Here is a 26,490-nt window from a genome sequence, read left to right as displayed (position 1 = left end):
TTAAATAAATTCTATATTTTATTTGCTTTTATTAAAACCAGAAAACTAAAACTACCCCACAAGTAAATGTATATATAATAATATATGTATAAATAATATGAGTATATGCTTTTTCATAAATAAATTGTTTTTATCGAGTATATATGTATATATAATATTAATTCGCATCATAATCCGTTGTCTACAGCCCACAGAAAAGTTGTTCACTTTCTTAATATTTTTCATTATATTTTGTGTCGCGGTTTTAATACGCATTTGCAATGAGATGGCAATCTTACTAATTCCTCCTTCACTTCGCCATTGACGACTACAAGCATCGGTCGATAGTTGTAGCGCTGGACGCAACTTGAAGTAAAGCCCAGAGGGAAAGCATCATCAAACTTGCATTTATGGTCGACTCTCCTGCAAAGTTAATTAGTATTAAAAATTATTTCTAAATAAATATATGTTAACTTCGGGTAAATATCTATTTCAAATTGCAAATTTACACTTACAAACACAGCTCCACAAGGAAACTTTGCTTATGGTCGGCAGACATAAACCATTCGGAATTCTTGGACATTACAGATTTTGGATACATTAACGTCGTTTCAGACTCGCAGAGTTCTATCTCCTCCGAATCAACGATTTGTGCTCTAGTTGGCTCTGTGACTGCATCATTTTTGATTTTTTCCGAACTAATATTATCCAATGGCGAGCGCTCTAAGTATAAATTAAAAGTTTAAGTTTTGTAGAGAATACAATAAAATAAATTAAGAAAATTGCATATTTTTATAATTTACTACCTGTAATGTTGGCCACAACCACTTCACTATGATTGCTCGATTCATTGCTGCTGTTGTTTGTTGGAATTGCAATTGTCCATGAAAAATTGGCCTGCAAGAAAGCAGTTAACGATTAAATTATATTTACTTTAATAAGCTAGCATATGACTTAAATTTAATTTTTTTTGTGATTTATAAGTTTTTATAATTTTTAATAGTTATGTATATACTTGCGTTTTAGTAACATGCAGAAAGTTAAAGAGATTACCGGAATATATGGTAGTTTATACGTTCCTTATTGTATATACTAATTATTAGTATAGATATAAAATATGTGTGTGATAAAGTTATACATTCATTTGATTAAACCAATTTCATGGATATATGAACATTTTCAAAAGGGTTTAAAACTGAAAAATGGTCAGATATGGAGAATATGCATGGTACGAAATGGTCTGTTCAGCAAAGAACTTGCGAAGAATGAGAACAACAGGCACACACCCCGAAACTAAACTTGTTTAGGAAAGTATGCTGCTATTCAAAGTGCTTGTACATTCTCCTTTCTTCTAAATCCGCTAATTTACGAGATAGTGAGATCGAAGGAATTTTAATCACGATCTCGCATAAACGTGAAGTGATGAGAAGATTCCACCTCCTCTCCTTTTAGGAAACTTCTGCAGCTAGTACCTGTTAAAAATTTTAATGGGGCAATGACATCTACAAACAAGAAAAAATTACTGAGAGCGAAGACCTTCCTAGACATCTTACTATTTAGTTTTCCTTGATCAGAAGGGTCTAAGGGTAAGGGTTAAGACAAACATACCTATCCTTGAAAGCTCATCAGTCTTACGTTACAGCAGCCACTTGTCTTTGGTTTCATATAGCCAAAGAAATATTTATAATACCTTTGTTCCTTTGTTCATTTTAAAAAAGTTATTAAAATTAGTATACACTCGCAATAAAAGTTGCTAAAAGAGTATTATAGTTTTGTTCACATAACGGTTGTTAGTAAGTCAGACGAGTCAAAATCCGAATGTTTGTCTGTCCGTCCGTCGTGCAACGGATAACTTATGTAAAAACTGAGATATCGTAACGAAACTTGGAACACATGTTCCGTGAGAGGGTTGCTTTCGTAAATAGGCAAAAATGAGCCTACAAAATGGCGAAATCCGAAAACAAAGTTATAAAAGTAAAATTTGGTACAAAGGATCGTCTTAGTAAGGACCATATTTGGATGTAATTTTTTTGGGGAAGTGGGCGTGGCCCTGCCCCCAAATAGGTTCTTTGTATATATCTCGCAAACCAATAAAGCTATATAAAACAAACTTTCTGCAGTCAGTTCTCTTGCATACCTCACCATACACCATAGTTGAAATCGGATGCACTGAGATTTTTTTACAAAATTTAAAATGGGCATCGCCCACTTATGGGTCAAAAGCCATATCTCAGGATATCGATTATGAAGAACTCAGTTCCCTATGGTAATTTTTCACCGAAAATTTCGGTAAATCTCTCAGGTATCGTAATTTAATTCAGAGGAAATATTTTTCTTCTAATAGTGTGTCTCTGTATCAGAAATGGTTAAAATCGGGTCATAACTTCCCCTAGCTTTCATATACCTAATTATAGGATTTTCAAAAATTCGATGGGCTTAAGAGCAATATATAAATCGGTTAATATGTGAAATATCTTAGTCAAATTAAATGAACATATAATCTTAGAAATAAAGGATGTTGGTGATGAAAATGAGTAGCCTTTCCTTACTTGTTTAAATTGTTATTGTTGATACTAGTTCACTAGAATCAGTTTTGTGAACAAATTTTATAGTTTCACATAAACAGAATTACATTTACAATTAGGGAAATATTTCCCCATCTGAAATGCACAAATGTGTTTTTTCATTGAAAATGTCGTTCACATGAAGTTTACAATAAGGCTGTTTATCCTTTGATTTTGTATTAAATTTCGCCTTCTTCGAGACGATATACAGAATTTATATAGTAATTAGTTCGGTTCAAAGGATACTGTGAATAGACAACATTACAACAAATATTATATCCTCAAAAATGACAAAAGGATATATGAGTATATCGCGTTCAGCTACAATATGCTATTAATAAAAAAATTTTTTATAGAGTATTCTACAGGTATGTCTTTTGAACTCTTTCAGATAGAATTTGGTTCCAATACTTTGTAGTGTAGTTATGGTCTACTAAAACCTTTCAAACTTTAATATTTATTTAAATTTCTGTTTCATGCTAATTCATATTCGGATCAAAGTCCTACATTTTAGATAAATTGGGAATTATCAAAAATTAGTATGCTTCTTCCTCACTCTAATTAGTTGATATTTTACTTAGCTATATTTCATAAATATTAAAATTTATTAAAGTTCCGCAAGGTTCAAGAAAAACGATTTAATATTTTTAAATATTTTTTTATTATTCTCAAACTCAAAATTAAATATTTTTAATTCGCTCAGTGCTCTGAATAAATTATAAGAAAACATTTATTTCTTGTGTGGTTAAAGAATATTATAAAGTTTATTTACAATACAAAACTTAAAATATTAAAGTATAAAAAATTTCACAAATACGTTGTTTGAGCCCTTTTTTTCAAATAAAAAAAAAATTAAACACAAACAATGTTTAATGCCTATAACCTATTAAATGTGATATTTTAGTGCATCATTTTATGTCTATACAATTTTTTTTTGCTTTTCTACTTACAAACTTATGAAATTTACAATAGTTATTGGCACTGTGAATTATATTTTACACGCTCTAGATTTGCATGTGAAATCATAAAATTCGCTTAAAAGCGTTAACATATACCAGCTTTCGTATAGCCACGTTCAACGCTCTGACCTGAGCTAACACATACCCGCCTTATATGTATAATATGTGTGTAGACATTGAAAGCTTCAGTTTTTCATCTCAATCTTGACTGTGACGCAAAACGCATTTGCAGCAGCTGGGCATTTTCACCTGTTCCTCCTGCAATTTGCCGTTCACCGACACAATCATGGTTCTAAATATGTAACTCTGTTTACAACGCGATGTGTAAAACTTTGGCAATAAGTCGTCAAATCGGCACGGCTCGGCCTCTTTGCTGCAAAGTGAACAAAGTGTTTATGTTAAGGTTAAAGTTGAGAATTAGGTTTCGTCGACGGCATTTAGTCTTACTCGCATTGCTCCACTAAAATTCCCTGCTTGTGATTCGGATGCTGCACGACCAACATCCATTTTGATTCTTTCGTCTCTGCAGATTTCGGATATATTAATTGTGGGGTGCTGGAGCAGTAGTACTCTTCCTGCGGATCCGTGTTCATACGTTGCGTTATGTTTGGCGTTTGCAAGATATCGTCTTTGAAATATGATTTGAATTTCTCAAAATTTTGCGAATCAATTTGATTCAACCCTGTGGACTCTTCGTAATTTGGCACGTCCAAGCAATAGGGTTTGCCCTCCCGTCGTTCATTGCAGATATATTCGTCTGTAAGCATGCCAAGTTCTATGAAGCCATTATTTTTTCGTAAAATGTAAAAATGTGATAACAATTATTTGTTAATTACCATCGGGAAAGATAATCGCATCATTTGTACGATGTGCATTTTGATTATGCTGGTAGTTGTTATTCGTGGGTGTACCCGAAGTTGTCGTCTGGAAAATGAGAAAATCGTTAAAAATCACGTTCAGTTTGCCGTCGGGTGATCTTTGCACTTTAAACATAACATCTTTTTGTGCCGAATGCGTTGTGTCCTATATGAAATACGTGTTTTGAAAACAAGAAACAAACAGAAACCGAAAGGAAGTGATGAGATAGTAAGTGTATAAGAGAGAGAGAGAGAGAGAGATTCTATATAGAAAGAAAGCAATTGAAGATAATGCTTGTTAAAAGAAGAAAAGCAAATGTATAAGTATGTTTTAGAAGCATTAATTTAGGCGACTTACATTAAAAAGTACAAGGCCTGGACCTTCACCAATTTTGAAAATACGGCCCAAGTCGAAATCATTTGGTACCTGCATTTTTTAATATTAAAGCGTTTCGATTAAGTAATTCAAAGTTTACTTAAATTATTTGAAAAATGTATCTAACCTTCGTATTTGTGGTCGATTTTGAACGATCTACACTCTCATTGGGTGAACGTTTTTGACGAATTGCGCGATAATCGTAAATGTGACCAGCAATGGGGGTAACTATCTGAAAGAGATAGATATATAATTTGTTTGCGTCTGTTAGAAAATATTTGAAAATTTTGAATAAATGTTTTATTTCGAATACAAGATTTAATAAGTAAAATACCAATTGATGGAGTAGACAAAATATTATTGGTTTAGAATTTTATTATTTTAATTTTTTCTCAAAGTTTTAATTACTTCACGAATTTGAATAAATCACATAACACTACAGGAAAACTTAAGGAACAAACTAATGTATTTCCAAACCAAAACTAAAACTGATTTTTGGCATTGTAACATAAACTTTTTACTCTTTCGACAACAGTTGCTATTGCGTGCATTCATCAGGACAATTGTTGCCGATTCTCTCAAATTATCAGTTTTTCATCAATATCCCTTATAATACAGATACATAATTGCGAAAGAAACGTGATAAGAGAAAAATATATTTGTTGATGGATAATAATTTTCTGATAACGATAAACGCCAAAGATAACATTGCAAAGTAACTGATCTAGCTAGCACCGATCTAGCTAGACAAACATATTATGTACACAGCATTCCAATGGTCTTTGATTTCACTGAGAGATTTATTAATTTGTTAGTTAACGCTTAATAACATTTTCATTAAATTAATTATAATCATATATTTCACTTAAACAATTTAGCGTATCATAGATACATATGCATTTAAACTATACTTTGTGATATTTCCCTTCCAATAGCCGACCTCTCATGCGACATCGCCTCGCTCTGTAAGCTCTTGAAAAATTGCAAGAAGATCCACCGTTTTCGAGCGAAATTCTGTTCAGCGATGAGACCCACTTCTGGCTCATTAGGTACGGAAACAAGCGAAATTTCCGCATTTGAAACGAAGAGCAACTTGACGAGATTCAAGAGCTGTCATTTCATTCAAAAAAACAAAAAAACAACGGTTTGGTGGTCTTTGTGGGCCGTTGGAATCATCGGTCCATATTTCTTCAAATTTGAAGAAAAAAGGGAGTTATTTAACCGCAGCTCAATATACCAAGCGAAATATTTAGTGAACAACAAGGAATTTTAATATTCGGTATATGAGATAAAGTGGTATGTAGACCGATTTCAACATATTTTTAATTAACACAACAAACATATTAAATGATATATATCGAAGTTTCAAAGAAATACAAGACATGGGTAATAAATGTCTTGTTTATAGGGATGCAAACATCGTGAAATGAAACATCGATGGTTCGATGTTTCTTCAAAACCCATCGAAATCGAAAACATCGGTCATTAAAACATCGATACATCGAAACATCGATGTATTTTTTTACTTTTTTAACTTATTTTAAATTAAGTGTGAAAAGCTAAGGGATACAGAAGTAGAAGCATAAATAAATGAAATGTAGTACGTCTTAAGTTGATACTATACATTTTATTTCACTTAGCATTATATGTCTATTAAAGTTTTTGCTCAATAAATAACAGAATTTCAAAACAACGATATTTAAATTTTTTTCACTGTCATTTCTTTTCGATTTTACTTCTGCGTGATAGTTGCCCTGGGTTTACAAAACGGTCATTTACTCGGCACTGAAGTGGGCACAATGTGTAACTATTAATAAGCCCATTTATACAACTCCGGAAACACACTATTCATGTCAACCCAAACTCTATTGGCTTCTGATGGGTAGGGGTAACAGCCGAAATACACTTTCTCTTCAACCTACCGTCCCTGTAATTGTAGATAAATTTGACAGCTTACATTTCACCTTTTGGTGGATCAGCGCGATTCTTTGAATTTTTTATGAAACAAAAAAAAAAAGTATTTTTTTTTAGCCATAGCATCTTTAAAACGCAGTAAATTGAATCTCTGATCTAACGCAGTAGCCTACGCCAGAATTAAATTGTATAAATAAATCATAATATCCGTATTTTACAAAAATCGAATTCCAATGTAGAGGGTTTCGAGTTAATACCCGAAAAAGTGTGAAGGTGTGAAGTCAAATTTTTATATAAAACATCGACATAAAACATCGTTGAAAGTGACATCGATGTATCGATGTTTTTAGATTCGAGACATCGATGGCTAACATCGATGCTTTTTGACGAAAACATCGATGTTTCAGAAACATCGATACATCGTTTGCATCCCTACTTGTTTAATACCGTGGATTTTATACTATTTATTTGTTGGTATGTTACAGTAATAATTTTATAGATCCAATTCGTTTGGCTTTCAACTGCTCAATCATTTTATGTTCAGCCTAGCATACTTCTTCTTCACTTCTCATTTCTTTAACACTAAATTTTGGATACCTCTAAAAATGGTGATACAACCGGTGTCACATATTTAGTCTGATTTTAAGCTGGTTCTCATGAGACAACAGTTAGAAAAGTCTTCGAGATTAAACAATCAAAGAAAAATAGATACCGGTTTGAGTATCAGTTGATTAATCCCGTTTTTAATTAAACCCAAGTATAATCAGAATGATATTATCAAACATTTATTACTCTAAACTTCAGAGTCAAATTTAATGCCAACAGAAGCTAAGCAGTAATCATAAAAACAACAAACAACTGAACTGAGTGATCAGCTGACTTGAACAGCTGGTAACTGATTTCAGAAGTATTACATTGTGGCTTATTGCTCCGACTCATAATTATTCGTTTGTATTGTTGCTACTACGCATAAAATTTGTAGGCTAACTCATAACCGGCTTGTTAGCTTGTGGCTAGTATCATCAATGTTGAGCACTTACTCTTAGAGAGGATGGTGGTCTCAATCAACACTCGAAGTACGCTCGCAAAATTATTCCAGTTTGACTCTTTTCAAAACAACTGTTCATGTGTAGCTTAAGAGCCTATTTTGTTTGTTCATGAAGTGCTCAAATAGCAGGTGCATGAAATAGAACTCAATGTTACGCTCTTGAGTGGGTAAAATAAGTTTTCTTTATAGGATTACCAGAATATTCGAGTGGAATGCGTTAAAGCAATAAGTGTGTGAAAAATTAGCATAATATTTAGACAATTAAGAACGCTAAAATATAAAAAAAAAATTTATATTTTCTAAAACAGTTTTAACAACAAAACTGAAACTCCGAAAGCTAAATATTACAAATTTCCTGGAATTTTCGAAAAATACATCAATTTGTCATCACCTTGATTTTTGAAGGCTGACTACTAAATAAATTATGTTGTAATAATCATAATTTATTTTGACTCATCTTGCTACAGAGCTGAAGGTCAGCTCTTCGCATTTCCTACTTCTCATACATATATTCTATATGTGACTTTACTCACATATGTAATGACTCACTCGATGCGTTTTTAAATGTAACCAGCTGTGTTCATTCATTATTTTGGTTTATTTCGTCAGCACGACAGCATTTTAAACAGTTCATACAGATTTTGAGGTTTTCACTGCCAACAAGAAGTTAACCGCAAACTCACTTGGCGGCTATTTTATGGTGCACATTAAAACACTTTATTGCCTCTTGCATTTGTACAGATGTAAGCATGAAAATATGCATATCAGAATGAATAAATAAATAAGAACATGAACACTTATGAATCGACAATGAATTATGCAGAAAATAAGTTTTTGTACTAAAGTCATGAGACGACAGAAAAAATGTTGAATCAGATATCTATAAATAAGGGTTAGTTCACATGCTTTCAAACAAATACCATTGTGACGTTGACAACTCTGTTCACTTGCAGGTTTTGAGAGTCATACGTCTATCGAACGAAATAAATCCATTTTCACTTCATCAATTTGAGATATTATTTTTCTGACGAAGGACTGATTTAACATTTGACTAAAAACTTTATTTCATTTTCTATGTTATTAATATATGTATATCTACATCTAATATATAAAATTCTCGTGTCACGGTGTACGTTATGGAATTCCTCTGAAACCGCTCGACCGACCTGGAAAGGCTAAGTTCGGGTCCAACCAAACATTTTATACTCTCGCAATTTATTGATGTAATTTTATTAAGATAACACACAATATGACCTATATATTCGGCATAAAGTCCCATAGAAAATCAAAACTTATAGTATATAAGGGCTGATGTGATTCCAGAACCAATTTCACTAATTTTCACCACCAAGATTAACGGGAATAGGGGCAACTTGTCACCTGTTAGTAGGCAAACAAACGCACATTCGGCCTTGAAATTACTCCTAAATTGGCAAAATCGCCAAAAATAGCGTTTTAACGAAGATTTTTCAAATATTCAAGAAGTCGCTGGAGGTACTGCACAGGACTTTAAAAGATCTTGATTGTCGATGAACGTTTTTGGTGGAGCCAGGATTCTGTTAGCAGGTGATTTACGCCAGACTCTTCTTAAAATCATTTAATTTGTGGCGACACATAAAGAATCGCCAATTCACAACTAACATATGAGTGTTTTTGCAACAATATCAAATTGCGATTGTAGAAGCAGTTGGCAGTTGACATCTCGATGGATTAATAGCATTTCCAACAGATTTCTGTCACTTCATTGACTCGAAAGAGAAGTTTTCCTGACATGAAACCTCAATGTGATAACCATAAATAACTGATTGAATGACCTATATTGGTGGTAAAAAAAAGATATCGATGATCTTTATGCGACAATTTAGAATTTCGGTCCACAGCTACAAACCAGGATGACGTAGACAATTATCCCAAACTATATAAAATTGCCTGTACTATCACCATTCACTTTGCAATTAAAAGTAGTGTGAGTTGTAATCATGCTGCGTAACATAAATCAACCTCGAGTAATCAATATCGTCGCCGAAGCCAAGATTGGACCAACTTAATTTAATGTATACCTTAGCCACAACAACGTGTGGCCGGGTCTGCTAGTATTAATATATATCTCACAGCCAAATTAATTGATCAAATAAAAGTTTAATTGAGAAAGCTTTTGCTTTTCGCACTGCCGGCTACTCGATAATCAATCAGCTGTTATTCATTTTGTTTTTGCTTTTCATAAGAATTTGGTATGTTTCTTTGACACAGAGTTGCATTTAATTTTCAACTTGGTTAAAATGCGATTAAAAATTAAAAAAGGCAATAAGGCAATTAGTAGGAATCTGATTATTTCTAAATGAAATGAAATCTTTTAGAAAGCCAGAATATATAAAATACCTATTACTTTTCAGAGAAAAGTGGGTATACATACTAGTTTGACTTGATGTACAGTTCATACCGAAAGTAACGTGTTTGGAAACTAGTTAATTCCACTGCAAATACCAATCCTTACTACTACACAACATATGTACATATACAATACAAATATATTCCACTATATTTTTTGGCTCAAATATTTGCGGTTTTCAAATGCGTCTGTTTGCGGTTAACTGAACCACGATAAGTGAATACCAAAATATTCAGATCAGGATGACTGAATCCATAAGTGCGATATGAAAAAGAAAGTACGTACAATTGACAAACTTTGCCTTATCCCATTGAAATTGGTTATTTGTGCTGCATAAATTTCGCAGATGAGTGTACAACTAAATTTAGCGTCGAAAAGGTACAACAGAAAATAATAACTGCCGCTAGCAAAAAGTCGGTGAATTGAAAATCAAACGTGATTAGTGGAAATTTTATTTCACGACAGTCATAAAATGAAAAACAACAACTATTGGCGAAAAAATCCCGTTTCAACTACACAAAAGTGTGATAAATTACACGACACTCATTACATGATGATTCCAAATACATTATAATTATTGCTATTAATAATTAAGATTTTCATGACAGCGGTCCAAAAAAACAATAACAACAAGAAGAGAAGCAAAATAAAAACAATGTAAGAACTTAATTGAAATGCTTTCATTACAATGCAGTGAATGTTTGTGCATCTATAATTAACTTTCGTGGAATCAGTATTTTGCGAATTCTCAGCTTACAAGATTTTATCGCAGTCAGAATCACTTTCAAACAATCAACTTTGTATTACACGTATTTAACATACATTTGAACCTGATTGCGCATTAAGATGGGTCGCTTTTAAAGGAAATACTAAAAAGATTTCCTATGAAACTTATACAATGTAGACGAATAAGCATATTCGGTAATTAGGGCTCAAAAATATAAAATCTCATTTCGTATATTTTATTACTGATATGGCACATAACGATTAGTGTTTCAATCACATTTCCTTGATTTCCCAATAGCATAGTTTGAAAATGTGCGTAATCGGTTTACAACCACGATTACTTTTCTTATACCACAATTTTTAAGTCGTCGTGGCCTTAATGCAAAGTCAAGTTTATAAAGAGCGGCATGTATATGTATCAGTGGAGCTCTCAGAACAACGCCGAGCCAGGCATTAGATGCGATTCTGTATTTACTGCCTATAGATCTATTCTGCAAACAACAGGCGGCGAAATCGGCACTAAGGTTGAGGGAATCGTCGCTACTGCAAAACTGTAATAGGGGACATTCCAGTATACTCGGCAAGTTCCCATTTCTACCGAATAGTACGGACTTTCGAAATCCTATAGAAATGAATCTAAACTCCGACCTACACATATCCTTCCCCTCAAGAGAGGAGTGGGAAATGGGAAAAGTGGACAAAGATTCAGAGATAAGTATCTATACAGACGGTTCAAAACTGGACAAACGAGTAGGAGGCGGGGTATTTTCAGATAAACTGGATACCAGAATCACTTTCCGATTACCGGATCACTGCAGTGTTTTCCAAGCAGAGATCTCTGCAATTAAAGAAATCCTTCTCGTTTTGTCAAAAAGAGTGCTAACGACTAAGCACATATTCATATTTTCGGATAGTCAAGCGGCTTTAAAATCACTAAAGTCGCATAGAATATCATCGAAGATAGTGAAAGAGTGTTTGGATTTACTAATAGCAATGACATCATATTTCACGATACACCTGCAATGGGTCCCGGAACCTAGTGACATTCCTGGAAACTGTGTAGCAGATGAATTAGCCAGATTGGTTGTTGATATGGCTGAATCACAATGGAAACAATCAACGACTTGTTCCGTAAGTAGACAAACATGGCCTGAATGGAGTAAGAGCCGCACTTGTCGTTTACTGAAATTTAAGAGGAATGACACAAGAACCCTTCTAGGGGTGTTAACGGGATACTGTCTGATTGGTTGACACGCCAGCAGGCTGGGGTTACCTTGTAACGATTACTGCAGAAGCTGCCAGGAAGAAGAAGAGGAAGAAACGATTACAAACCTTCTATGTGGATGTAAGGCTCTGTATAGGAAAAGAATTGCAACTATTGGACGCGGTTTTTTCGAGGATGTGGGTGAAGTTGCTCATATCAAATTATGCGAACTTTTTCACTTTATTAAGACCACAGGGTGGTTCAAAGATGACTCTATAGTGTGAGGGATCACAGTCCCAGTGGTGTCACAATGGGCCTCCAAAAGTCCTAGGTGCGTCGTTTTGAAAACCACATAACCTAACCTAACCGAATGCCGAATAAATGGGTCGAATTGTCTGTTATTTTAATAACAATAAATATATAACTTGCCCTTCCTTACTTGTTATATATATGCACAAGTCTATATTTAACTCAATTATTTTTAACCCTTAGATGGACAAGAATATTATACATATGTTATTGGACACTTTTATTTTAATTTTTAATTCAAAACTGTTTTATAGTTTGGAATAGCTTGGTATGTTCAAAAACGTTCCATTCTAATGACAATTTCATGCAATTGAAAGAACAACAAATAGCAGCGAGAATAAGTGGATTTTCCAGTTTCTTTCTTGGCTGCTTATTGAAGTTAGAAATTAGAAAACAAAACCAAAGAATGTGAAACTAATTTATTAACGCAGAATGCAATGCAATTAAAATTAATCGTATTATTAGCAACAACAATTGGTATATTTGCGTGTGAAAATACCTTCAGCGACAATTTTGCCAGGTAATTGCGGTGTATTCGCCTTCTGAATACTAGTACAGTTATTCTTTATTTACACAATGCAAAGTATACACTGCTAGCTCTAAATAATTGTAGTAATTAAATTGAATAGCAAAACCACATACATATATGTATGTAGTATTTATAACATCCGTATACACTCATATGTGTGTGCGTAGTCCAGGTGACATACATATGCATTGTATATGCATTTGTAGTTCACCATATTTTGACCCATTCGATGAGTATTTTTAGAATTTCACTTTACATATAGCACACATAAGTGTTTCTTTGTTTAGAATGCTTACATTTGCTTTCGATTGGAATATTCATTAAGATTTCAAAATATTAAAAATGTAAATGAGGAACCTGGAATAGGAATATCGAAAGTGTTTCCAGAAGATTCACATTTGCATGATTAAATGCGTGAACTGATCTGAACCGAAGTTTACAAATAATATATTATATATCTTGCATTCACACATTTATAGATCTCTCGAAACGTTGTCTACAATTCTCTCCCTCTTTGAGAGAAATTCAAGTAATCTCTCCAACTACTGTTGAAAATTCATAAAACTTGTATTATCTAGTGCGGTGCTAATGTGTTGCCAATTTAAAATATGCCACCAAAAGCTTTCTAAATTATAATCGCCTATGTTCGTCAGAAGAAACAAATATTTTCCTTTCTAACAAATATAAGTTCTAAACAAATAAAAAATAATTCTAATAATATTAAGCAACAGTTGAATAAATACAGTATTGAAAGAATGGGCTGCAAAAGTTCAAATATAAATATTTTCTTCATTTTTTATGTACCTCAATCCATAAAAGAGGTTCAATTAGTTGTTCAAAACAGATAGCTAAACAAATAAAACTAATTGTGAATTCTCATAAGTTCTTTAGGACACTATCCTATACCAGAAACTGTACATGTATGTACATAAATTAACTAACTACAGTAGAAAGGAAAACGATCTGAGGTTCATATACAGTGTACGACAAAAGTATGTATGCTCCTTGCATTTAAACAGCAAAATTAGTATATCGTTTAAGCAGTGACATTTATAATTTGAAAAATACCTTGATTGTTTTTCTATTTTGCTTATGGGTATATCATATTAAAAAAATTATTTTAAATATTGTACATTTGAACTATTTGTTGCAAAACACGCGATCATCTGAAAAAGACAAATAATAACAACGAAAAAAGTGTGGATGAAAAGCTTTTCAATCTTGTAGGGGTTGAAAAAGCAATCTTCTCGGATTTTCCGCTGACTTTTTCGCTCAGAAACATTGTTCGAAAAGTTTTCTGAATAAATTGGGCTAAAACAGTGGGGTCTTTCTTCATTTCGATGATTATTTTGGTCTCTTCGCGAGCTGTGGTTGCCCTTTGGGTGGCCTAATCTTGGCGCGCTCTCTAGTCCACTATTTTCCTATTTATTTTTTACCACTTTTTGAATTGTAGTCTTGTTCCTGGAGTATTTTTATGTGATTTTCTCTTATCATTGCCCCATTAAATGAACCTGACCCATCAATTTTAACAAGCCAAAGATTATCATCATCATTTTGTAAACGAAACAAAAGCTAACGGTAAATATCATACCATTATTATTTGGTAGCTTATACGAATTATTATCGTAGTATCTACCAATAGTATGTGCATTTTTTTTTTCTGGTGAAGACTTCGAAGAAATATTCAAATAATAGTAAAAAATCCATAATTTTGTCGAATACTGTATATAGGGCTCAGCAATTTCTCATTCAATGTGATAATTTATGAAGGAAATAATTCTATAAAAAAATTATCTAAATTTTTGTGCCTTAACCTACCGAATATGGATTATATTTCTAACATGTATTATTTAAAACAATTGACGTTTGATATCTGATTCAATATTGATTTCCTGATATTAGTTGAGAAATAAAAATTTCAAACGGAAATCAAAAATAAATAACTAGTACGAGCTTCTACAGGAAATTCAGAATATAGAATACCTGTCACCAATGCTTCTCTCTGCAAAATATTTCTTTCATCCCACATCATTTGTTTTGTGAATTTAAAGCCTAGTTTACACTATACAATGTTAGTCTTATATTATCTCAATTTGAAACTCATTCTCAGTGTATGCATAAACTAAGTAAACGTCTCATAAAACCTAATAACAACCCTATAGTTTAATACCTCATTTCAGGTTTCTGAAAATATTACCAAAAAACAACAGTGTGAACAATTTTAATGAAAATTTTCGAAATATGTTTTATTCACTCAAAGTTATTTTGCACTTCTTTCTGAATATCAATATTTTAATTTATATAATATATCCCGCACCTGTCGCAATTTTTTATTTACTCATATCCGAACCCATCTGTGCATCTCTACGATCAAATATTTTTATTAAAAATTCCTTACTTCTTACATCCAAAACAGTTTTTCAATTTCTCTTTGAAAAATAAAAAATAAGTTAATTTTGGTAGAGCTTAGTTTTCAAGAGTTTTGCAAACACTTTCAGTCAGATGATGAATTTGGAAATATTTCCACAGAAAATTAAAAAAAGTGTATGCCTTCATAAGCTTTCCCTGTTTTTTAGAGATTAAAAAAGTCAACAAATAAACCAAAATGTAATAGCAAATACAAAAAATGCTACTAAATATGATCTAAGTAATTATGTCATGAAATTATTAATAACAAATGATTACAACAATGCTACCAAAACAATTTTTGATTCGCAAGTGTAAAATCACTTGATTTATGAAGATTATTTATGGCTAACAAAGTAATTTATGTAGCAGTGTGAATGCACTTTAAAATGTGGAAGTCACAAACACATAATAATAAAGGCAGTAGCATAATAGAGACAGTGTGTTCGAGAATACCATAGTTGTCTTTCAGAAAACACTGACAAACCTTTTGCTGAAAAGTAAGTCGCCTCTTAACAGACGACTAATTTAAACGCAAATCATCATGGCACAAAATACAAAACTCATATAAGCGGCTCACACAAACATCTGTCGAATTGTGTGTGTGCACTCGGTATGATTAATAACAATGTAAATGTTTGTGTGAAGCTAAGTAAATATAATATTATGTAACGTAGTATATTTGCGCACTGGCTTGCATGGAAGGCGTTACGATGAAACAGCTGAAACGGCTGACTAAACGACAAGAGCGCGATGAGCCAATATTTTAAGTCAAGCTCATACTCGTAAACGCTATATATAATTTATTGTGTAGACGTTTGTAAAAAGAAATTACGACTTGAGCACTTCACGATTGAGATAATTTGCAAATGCAAAGTTAGCAAAAGTGCAAACTCAAATTCATTGTGGTCCCAATTAACACTTTCAGTTTAAGTTACCGTACTTTCGACTCAGAAGAAAAAAAAATCAACAGCTAGTGGGTGATTTAAATTGTAATGAGATTTTAAATACACCAAATGAACTTGACTTATTTCAGTCAAATGCAATACAAATGGGAACGGGAATTCAGACAATGCAAGTGATTTAGTTTGAAAAACTAATCATTAAATGTTTATTCTCAGAAATGTATAAATGCTTATACAAATCTACAAAAGTCATGCAGGTGAATAAATTTGTGTGTGCTTATGTTTGTGTAAACTATTAAATTACATATGAGATAGTTTCGCTTTCCGAGTATGTAATTACTAATTAGTTAATTAGAAAAATATTTGTTTTGATTACATATTCTTTTTTTTTTGTACATAACAGTTAAAGCGAAGAGTTATTAACACTAAACTATAGATATTTCATATGTTTTGTAGTTAGTCCTAACCTTCATAAGACATGTACATTTCACAGTTGTCAGCGAAAGTTGTTGTTTTGTGAGGTATAGCACCTTTCCTAAAAAGGAAAAGTGTGTGAATTGGACCCTATTTTTAAGTTAGATGGATGAAAAGACAAGTTTCGAAAGCGCCTGACCGAAATCATAAAAACCAACATTAAGCAACTGGATTAATTTAATACATTTTCTGAGCTTTTTCACCCCAGCTGCACAATTTCTAATGAATTGGAATCAATCTATCATAATGGATTAAAAACTGGGCATTTACAACGGCAATAGCCTTTTCGTACACCCAAACTAATTTAATACATTACGATTATAATTGAGAAACCAGTTTTTGCCTTTCGCACAGTCGGCTACTCGATTAACGATCAGCTGTTATACATATTGTTTTTGCTATTCGTAAGGAGTTTGCTATTTTATCAATACGCCACAACCAAATTCACAGCATGGACAATAACTCGATTATGAATTATTGTAGTAAAACAAGATTTTTATTTTGTAAATTTATATAAATCAGCGCTTTAACTACCGTGCGAAAAGGCTATAACGATCTAGCTTCGCAACTTCGATTCTGCCGATTCCACTTTATCAAATTGAAGGTGCACTGGGATAACCTTAAGAATAATATTTAATACATTCGTTCCTAAAATATTCGTTTCACTTAAAATACCGAAGACGATGAACACGGCGGACATTCAAAATAGGTTGTTACGGCCAAAATCAGAAATCTATCAAATATGGCTAAATGAGTTTGACAGATCATAAAATTAAGAAAATATCTTGAAGATATGAGTGGAACGTGTGAAACAAATTTTTATAAACATTTGGGTCTACTAGAACTTGATACAAAGAGGAAGAAACTAGAGGTTACAATCGAGACTGTATCTGCAATCTTCCACATCCACTTTCTTATTCGGGTCTGGCTTCCATACATGTTCCGATCACTAGAGATATTTTGAATCAAATATGTATGCCTTTAACAACAAAGTTGGCATCGATAAGTTGGGCGATCGGTTTCGTAAGCAAGTAGTAATATATAGACGCATCTTGCTGGTTGCAGCGAAGATACGCACCCGCCTCTGTGCAGCAAAGAACGCCCGTCAACAAACACAAGGAAGGTTCGACGTCGAAAAGCTGCAATCGCAACAGACAGCCACGAAATACTCTACTCGACTTGCACTCCTGCTCTCTGGGAGCACTCATCAGCATCTCGGTATAAGGGAACTGTGGAACGGCATCTCAAACTCACTGCGTACCGCTGCAGCCGAAACAATTGGTTTTCCGCAACGACAAAAAACAAGCTGGTACGATGAGGAGTGCCGTCTCGCAGCGGAGAGAAAACAGACTGCCTACCTCGCAACGTTGCAAACGACCACAACACGTGCGGGATGGGATAGATACCGAGAGCTGAAGAGGGAAGCGAGACGCATCTGCAGACAAAAATAGAAAGAGGCCGAAATGCGTGAGTACGAAGAGCTTGGGAAGCTGGCAGACAGAGGGAATGCTCGGAAATTTTATGAAAAAATGAAGCGACTTAACGAAGGTTTCAAGACCGGAGCATCCTCATGTAGAGACCAAGGTGGTAATCTGGTAAACGATGTCCAGGGCATACTGGGATTATGGAGGGAACACTTCTCCGACCAGCTGAATGGCAGTGAGAGTACAATACCAGGAGATGGCGAACCCGATCCCCCAATCGATGACGATGGAACAGATGTTCCATTACCCGACCATGAAGAAATTCGAATAGCAATTACCCGCTTAAAGAACAACAAAGCAGCGGGGGCCGATAGATTACCGGCAGAACTATTCAAATACGGCGGCGAAGAACTGATAAGGTGCATGCATCAGCTTCTTTGCAGAATATGGTCGGAAGAAAGCATGCCTGACGATTGGAATCTCAGTGTGCTCTGCCCAATCCATAAAAAGCTAGATCCCACAATCTGCGCCAATTACCGTGGGATCAGCCTCCTAAATATCGCATACAAGGTTCTATCGAGCGTACTGTGTGAAAGACTAAAGCCCACCGTCAACAAACTGATTGGACCTTATCAGTGTGGCTTTAGACCTGGAAAATCGACAACTGGCCAGATATTCACCATGCGCCAAATTTTGGAGAAGACCCGTGAAAAGGGGATCGACACACACCACCTTTTTGTCGATTTTAAAGCTGCATTCGACAGCACGAAAAGGAGCTACCCTTACGCCGCGATGTCTGAATTTGGTATACCCGCAAAACTAATACGGCTGTGTAAATTGACGTTGAGCAACACCAAAAGCTCCGTCATGATTGGGAAGGACCTCTCCGAGCCGTTCGATACCAAACGAGGTTTCAGACAAGGTGACTCACTATCGTGCGACTTCTTTAACCTGATGCTGGAAGAATTATAAGAGCTGCAGAGCTAAACCGAGAAGGTACAATCTTCTACAAGAGTGTACAGCTCCTGGCGTACGCCGATGATATTGATATCATCGGAAGCAAAAACCGCGCCGTTTGTTCTGCTTTTTCCCGCATGGATAAGGAGGCGAAGCGAATGGGTCTGGAGGTGAATGAGGACAAGACGAAATATCTCCTGTCATCAAGCAAACAGTCAGCGCACTCGCGTCTTGGCACCCACGTCACTGTTGACAGTCATAACTTCGAAGTCGTAGATAATTTCGTAAACCTGGCAACCAGTATCAACAACACCAACAATGTCAGCCTTGAAATCCAGCGCAGAATCACTCTTGCCAACAGGTGCTACTTTGGACTGAGTAGGCAATTGAACAGTAAAGTCCTCTCTCGACGAACCAAAATCAAGCTCTACAAGTCGCTTATCATTCCCGACCTGCTTTACGGTGCAGAAGCTTGGACGATGTCAACATCAGATGAGACGACACTAGGAGTTTTCGAGAGGAACATTTTGCGTAAGATTTATGGTCCTCAGAACATTGGCAACGGCGAATACCGCAGACGATGGAACGATGAGCTGTACGAGTTATACGACGACATTGACATAGTTCAGCGAATAAAAAGACAGCGGCTACGCTGGCTAGGTCATGTTGTCCGAATGGACGAAAACACTCCAGCCCTGAAAGTGTTCGATGCAGTACCCGCCGGAGGAAGCCGAGGAAGGGGAAGGCCTCCACTCCGTTGGAGGGACCAGGTGGAGAGCGACCTGGTTACACTTGGGATCTCCAACTGGCGCCGAACTGCGAAGGAGAGAGAGAGGTGGCGCACTATCGTCGATTCGGCTATAACCGGCTAAACGGTTGCAACGCCATTCACATACATACATACATACATCTTGATAATGAAATATATTGCTTTCATAAAGACAGAAATTATGAAAAAACTATATATAAATTTAAATTTATGTATAAAATGCAAATTCAAAATACAAAAAAAAAACTGATTAGCCGCTAATAATATAGATATATATATATATATATGTTCATATTTATAAATAAAATTGATAAGAGCCTCTTTCTAAGAAAGTGCACCACTGGTTGATTAGTCTCGGAAGATTAAATTAACATGAAACGAAATAATTCTAAAATCTTTTAAACATTTAAGAAAATCATGAACCGCAGCCGACAAGTTTCTTATCAGCTTTATGTGTAATTATGTACGTATGTATTGCAAGCAGAGCGATGACTATATGATAAGGCAACAATGTGGCGACAGATTTCCGACCTTTGTGCATGGTACTGTTTCTCTGCAATTCACTGAGTCAGGCTTAAGTACATACAGTCAGCAAGCATAAATACGGCTGCGTGCTTATGATGAATGTGTAAGTATATAGTATAGCGGCTGACAGCTGTCAACGAAATTACTCAATTTCCTTTAAATGAAGTTGTGAAATATTTTTTAAGAAAAACATAAATGAGCGTATTTGCTTATAAGTACTTATGCATATATATTTTTATATATTTGCACTAAACATGCGGTTTAGCCTTGCATTAAGTTTAATTATTAGTTGTATAGCAAAAGCAGTGTAAGCGAAGCGATGTAAAGTAAACAACTTGTGAATCAGTATAATTGTTGTAGCACTCACCAGAAATAAATAAGACAGCAACAAGAGCGGCAAAGCCGGCCGCAATCGCCAAGAAGTTGTGCGCGGCATTTTTAAGCTCTCTGAATCAGCGCAGTACGCTTTGTCACAGCAAATAATTGGGCAGGGTATTCAAGGCACAAGACACAAGGCTCACTTGCTGCACAGCACGAAAAATATTTAACGATTAGCTTTACAAATTGGGCACACTTTACTCGAATTTCCCAGAAGCGTGAGTTTTGTCTCATACACCGAGCGCTGTTTGGGCTATGGGTTCTTATCACATCCGCGACATCAACACGTGCGTCGTGTTCGCTCAAGCGAAAATTCAAATCAACACTCGGACTGGTATTTCCACTGGATATATTTCTGTTTGCACACTCGCTTATGTGTCTACCTGTAAGCGAAGCCCGAAAAACACGCTATATTATTTCCTACTTCACCTAAAAGTAAATGTGTTTATTTCTTTTGCCTTTTTTCACTACACTTTTTCACGAATTTCGTTGTTTTTGTTGTACGCTTATTAAATTATCAGTTTTTATTTTATTTTATTTTAGCTGTTTATTACTTTTTGCTTTGTCAATCGAAGCAGCGTAAACCTTTGCTGTCTGCTTTATACGCTAATCGCTGAGCGCTAATGTCGAGCTCCGTTCGCCAAGCGTTGGTTGTTTAACCGTCACTGCTGTGTCCACGACTGATAATGAGTACACCGCGAATGCTACAACAAAGCTTCGACTGAGCTTCCGAGTTTCAAGTCCAAGCTGATTGCTGACTTTTGTTGTTTTACTCTATAGTTGTGGAGGCTATCGCACGCAATCAGTGCGACAGCGGTTTCAAATTATACCTAAACGCTCTCCCGCTGCACCGATCCACCGCTTGGGTGTGCGCTCTTTGCTCGCGTTGCCGTCGAACGGCTGATCGGTCTCCAAACTATCCAGCTGACAGCTGATCGCTGCAAAGGCTGAGGTAAGTTAAATTTTTGTTTGTTTTGTTTTCGACTTTCGCAGCTCTTTCACATTTACTTACATATCATAGTTAGTGCTTGTCCGCTCTACAAGTGCATTTGGCGGTTGTGAATGCGTTGATTTAGTTGTGAATGCGTTCCTATTTTTAGCATCCACACAATCACTATATATTTGCACTCAGACAAAGCGCAAATTACTTTAATTATTACAGAGAATTGCAATCTCTATTCAGAGATAATTCTTTGTTACTGTGAATTGGCGCAAAATGCAGAAGTGTATTAATTTAAAAACAAAAATCTGTTTCAGAGAATGTGATACATTTCTAACTAACTGCACCACTTAGACTATTTTTAAGTACGATTATTATATTGGGGGCTCTTATTATTAAGATTTATGAGCTAACGCTATTAGAAGAAGTATATTCACCAGATAACCGTTCCTAGTAAAATGTGTTCTTAAAATACTCGGAATGGATCAAAAAGTTGATTAACCAGAAATGTCTCTCCATTCGTTTCCTCGCCTTAACAAGATGTTTTAATAGAAATATTTAGAAACTGGTACAATTAAAATTTGACGAAGCTCATTTCAAATGAATGTAAATTATTTTAACATAATTATGCTACTTCTTTTTATATCAAAAATTTATATCACAAAAAAAAAAATGTTGTAGTGAGTCAGATTTTATAAAATTACCGTACCAAGCGACGTATGTATTAACGACTAAATTAATGTAGACTCTTTTGGTTTCAAACAGAGAATAAATAGGTAAAGGACCAAGTCAAGCTAGCTGACATGGATCTCTATTTAGAAAAATTGATGAACATATTTCGAAATGTTCAATGTTATGCCGCTTCTTTTTGAGGTTACGCCCCATCAATAAAATTGTAAAAATATTCACAATCATATCGAAATTTTTAATTCTAGTTATTGCCATTTCCACATATTCACATAATTTCCAATCGCCTTCGTTCCGTTCGAATTTAGCATACCTTTTATTTTTTTATTATCAGCAAAATTTCTGGGAAATACCAGCTGACAGATTATCTCTATATACAACAGAGGAAGGAACGATTGCAGTGACTTTTGATCTTGACTCACTTTGCATTTTTGATTTGATTAGAACAACAGTTCTGTATTGTATATTTATAAATAAACATACATCTTTTAACTAAAAATAATACAAATAATGAAAGATTGTAGCCTAATGAACTACAGCCAGATTTAATAAACAGAAACTACAGTTATGAAACGGGCTACTGCTTGACTTGGTTATTAGCTATGATCTTTTGGTTTTAGTATATTATTAATAAAATAAATATACTATTTTTATTCATATTGGAGCAATTTAACTTAAAAATGCAGGACAGATTGGGCTAATCCCCATTCAACCACTTATTTGTTTCATTATCAGGAAAAGTCGGTACAATGAGAATAATCCATATAATCTTAATAAAAGCTGTCAGCTGTCGAAAAGTATTAATTTCAATTAATTTATTAACCTTAGATAACAAGTAGTCAATTATATGTATACTTTAGATGCACATATCACTTAAAAAATGTTTACCAATTAAAAGTTCAAATCTAGTTGTCATACATAAATTTTTTATTCAATTTAAATTTTAGTTACACGTATTAAATCACTAATAATGGAAGCATACCTTTAGGCTGTACTTAAAGCTTTAAAGCTTAATGTAACATAAATAACCAAATAATGCGAGCTTTTTAGTTGAACTTTAAAATATGTAATACATTAGAGCTTTTTAACCCTTGTGAGAGCATCAGGTCAGCTTGAATAAATACAATGACCGCAAGAGGAATATTTGGTTGTGTGTTGAATTTATATAATTTTATGAAATGGGTTAACACCATTCAGATATATTTTTGAAAAAAGTTTGCCATCTTTTGAACTTTCTCGTTGAATCACATTAATTGAATAATAGAGCCAAACTCACTTTAGAAATATTTCTGATTACAAAACTCTTGGAATATGAGTATTAAATTGAAAAATTTAAGTACAATTACAATTTAAGATTTCTTTGTAGAGTTACCAACAGTTTGTTTTTCACAATAATAAATATTTCCTTTGCAAGCGTGTTTTTATATCAAAAGTTGTAGTCTATTCAAATATAATAAGTCTTTGCTCGATTAAAGCGCTGATTAAGATCGAGTTACTATACATAATAAAAATCTTACTTTACTGCATTAATTTTTAATGGAATACTAATCGAGTTGAAATAGGAATGTTGTCCACACTGTAAATTTGATTGATAAAATAGCAATCAGCTGATTACAAACTTCATATGAACAACAGCTGAACGTTAATCGAGTAGCCGGCTGTGCGAAAGCCAAAAACTGATTTCTTTATTATAATCTTAATGTATTAAATTAATTTGGTTGTGCGAAAAGGTTATAAGACTACTGAGAAAACTTCAGTCGAATCGAACTAGCGTGGAAACGAAGTTTAGAAAAATACGAAGTTTGTAAAAACAACAATATCGTACGATGATTCGATTCTGATTTTTGGAAGAGAAATCGCGCACTGAAATCAAAACGCTCTTGCATGATGAATACTATGACTCCACTTTTATTTCCTTCACTTCACCTCGCAACTGTGTTTCACGCATGTACTGGTACATAGCAAAAACATGAAGCGGCCAAAGGAGTGAAATAAACTAATGCCTCTCGTTTTTTTGGATACAAAAAGTGTGATTCACCAAATTCTCCAGATTTTTTTTTTAATTTTCACATTTGAAAAAGTCCCTTCCTGAGGCGATGAGATGATTCGAATTAGGAGGTTATCATCGCTACTTGGGTCCAGTTTTAAGACCTTTTAGTCTGAGTTAAAGAAGTGAAGTTAGTTCATTACTAGGCTTAGTTTAAAAAGTTTGTATTTTAAAATAAATCACCACTTTTACCACCACAAAAATTCTTTTCAGTGCTAAGTATTTACCGGACGACATGAATGGAAAATAAAAACAAATTTTTAGATATTCATAGAAAATAAATATTATTTCAACTCTGTTATTGCCAAATTAGTAACCCATTGGCTAATAATTTTGGCAGAGGCGAATTATAGAAGTTATTTCGAGGAAGCCTAGTTGAAACTACATACGTGGTTTATTCACAATATTACGGTAATTTTCGTTTTTTGGAAAACATATTTATTCTGAACACAGCCCGTAGATCCTTTCTTATGCACCGTTTAGCATTCAAAATAGAAATTTGGAACAAAGCGCTGTGCTCATAGCTAAAGGTTTTGATTCTGCCCAATAACCAAATTAATTTTCTAAATAATAAATTTACCTTTAATATTGGGAGCTGTATTAAAGTCTGTTTAAGTCATAAATTGTTTTCCCACTCATTAAAATTAAGTGAAAAAAGTTTGTCCTTCACTAACATAGCCCTTGACTGAAATAAAACAGTGAACCAAAACACAAAAAACGAAATTCGAAAAAAACAGACACAAATTCAACACTTCATTAAACCGACCGCAAATGGGTATGGCTGGCTGAAATGAGAAATTGAGCAATTAATGTCATTTAACAAAATAAAACATAGTAGAGAGCAAGTACTAGGGGAAAACCAAAAAGAAAAACTAAACGATATAATATAGTTGGAAATAAATGTTTTAACTACTTTTGAAATGAAAATAAAACCAATATAATCGGCGCAACACAAATACATACACACAAAATGATGAACCACCAAACATTTAAAGCGACACGCAAAATGACATAATTAAATGTGCTTGATAAACATACAACCAAAACACACATACAAACACCGATGTATAAGCGATATATAAGCGAGCACTAAGCAAGTGTGTAACTTTGAAAATAAGTATGTAATTAATTTACCACATACACATGGACACACGCACACACATAAACGTACAAGTATGAGGTAAAAAACAAAATTTGGCAAAAGTCTTAATGGCCAACTGCCATGGCTAAAGCAATAAACGTTGAACCAAAACAGTAGCCAACAAATGGGTGGTCATAAAAGATTCCTAAAAATTTTAATTTAATGATATTAAAATAGTAACAAATATGGGAGCAAGCAAGCGGTCAGCGCATAAATGAAGCTAATAGTTAGTATTTAGAAATACAAAAAAAAAGTGCAAAGTGTCAAATGTCAGGCCGACGAGTGGACAAATGGACAAGTACATGGCATAGGCCTAATTAGTCAACAGTTTTATGTGCTTTTAAAATGAAATTAGTGAGTTTAGGCAGACGAAAATCGGGCTGAAACGATAGCAATAGGGTTGAACAAACCAGTTAAGAAAGGTGCAGGTGTGAGGCTGTTTGACAAAAAGTGGAATTGCCTTACAGATTTGCCAGCGTCCATTCCAAATGCCCATAGTATGATACATTCCAATGGCGTGCAAATGCAATCAATGCTGCTTTGCTGCTGCTTACATGAAAGCGCTGGCCAGTATTGAAGCATGATTGGTAAATACAGCAGCTATTAAAAAAAAAAACATAGAGAATACATGACTCTGTCCACATAGTCGTATCGTTTGGCCTTCGTTTCAACGCGATTGCATGTATTCAATGTCTTTGTATTCGCAGCTTGTTGTGCAAAGAGTAGATACAATCATTACCTGAGCTGTCAAATTCATATCATAGTGTTTAGAATAAAATTGTATTTAGAATATTTCATGTCGCTCATACGCAGTGGTTCACTTCTATCAATCAAATTGTTGTTATACTAAATGTTTGTAATTATCACTCAAGAGTGGTAATGGTACATAATTTTGCTTAAACGCACCAAAAATTTGTAATTTTATTAATAAAGTAGTTATACAGTTATAATGTATTGTTACTAGTAGGCCAATCGAAAAAGAT

The 26,490-nt window shown here is 34.2% G+C and overlaps 1 protein-coding gene across 1 annotated transcript; it reads right to left on the bottom strand.

The window, feature by feature from the left end:
* LOC105215664 (uncharacterized) lies at positions 1-21,612 on the bottom strand. Its single transcript, XM_054231009.1, has 9 exons — positions 20,682-21,612; positions 4,863-4,967; positions 4,718-4,786; positions 4,339-4,525; positions 3,950-4,277; positions 3,704-3,875; positions 786-876; positions 495-702; positions 1-402 (listed from the first exon to the last, which is right to left on the bottom strand). Exons 1-9 carry the CDS (start codon positions 20,748-20,750, stop codon positions 225-227), a joined length of 1,407 nt encoding a protein of 468 aa, XP_054086984.1. The 5' UTR covers positions 20,751-21,612; the 3' UTR covers positions 1-224.
* Positions 21,613-26,490: the final 4,878 nt, after the last annotated feature.

The sequence above is a fragment of the Zeugodacus cucurbitae genome, chromosome 2, assembly GCF_028554725.1.
Source record: "Zeugodacus cucurbitae isolate PBARC_wt_2022May chromosome 2, idZeuCucr1.2, whole genome shotgun sequence".
NCBI lineage: Eukaryota > Metazoa > Arthropoda > Insecta > Diptera > Tephritidae > Zeugodacus > Zeugodacus cucurbitae.
This window is presented reverse-complemented; position numbering and strand designations above follow the sequence as displayed.

Bases quoted from the DNA above. Each gene is read 5' to 3' on its own strand.
- LOC105215664 (XM_054231009.1), bottom strand. From the start codon at position 20,750: ATGCCGCGCACAACTTCTTGGCGATTGCGGCCGGCTTTGCCGCTCTTG. The intron at 4,526-4,717 runs GTAAGTCGCCTA...TATTTCATATAG, and splicing joins CAGGCCTTGTACTTTTTAAT to GACACAACGCATTCGGCACA. The intron at 403-494 runs GTAAGTGTAAAT...TTAACTTTGCAG, and splicing joins TTCCTTGTGGAGCTGTGTTT to GAGAGTCGACCATAAATGCA.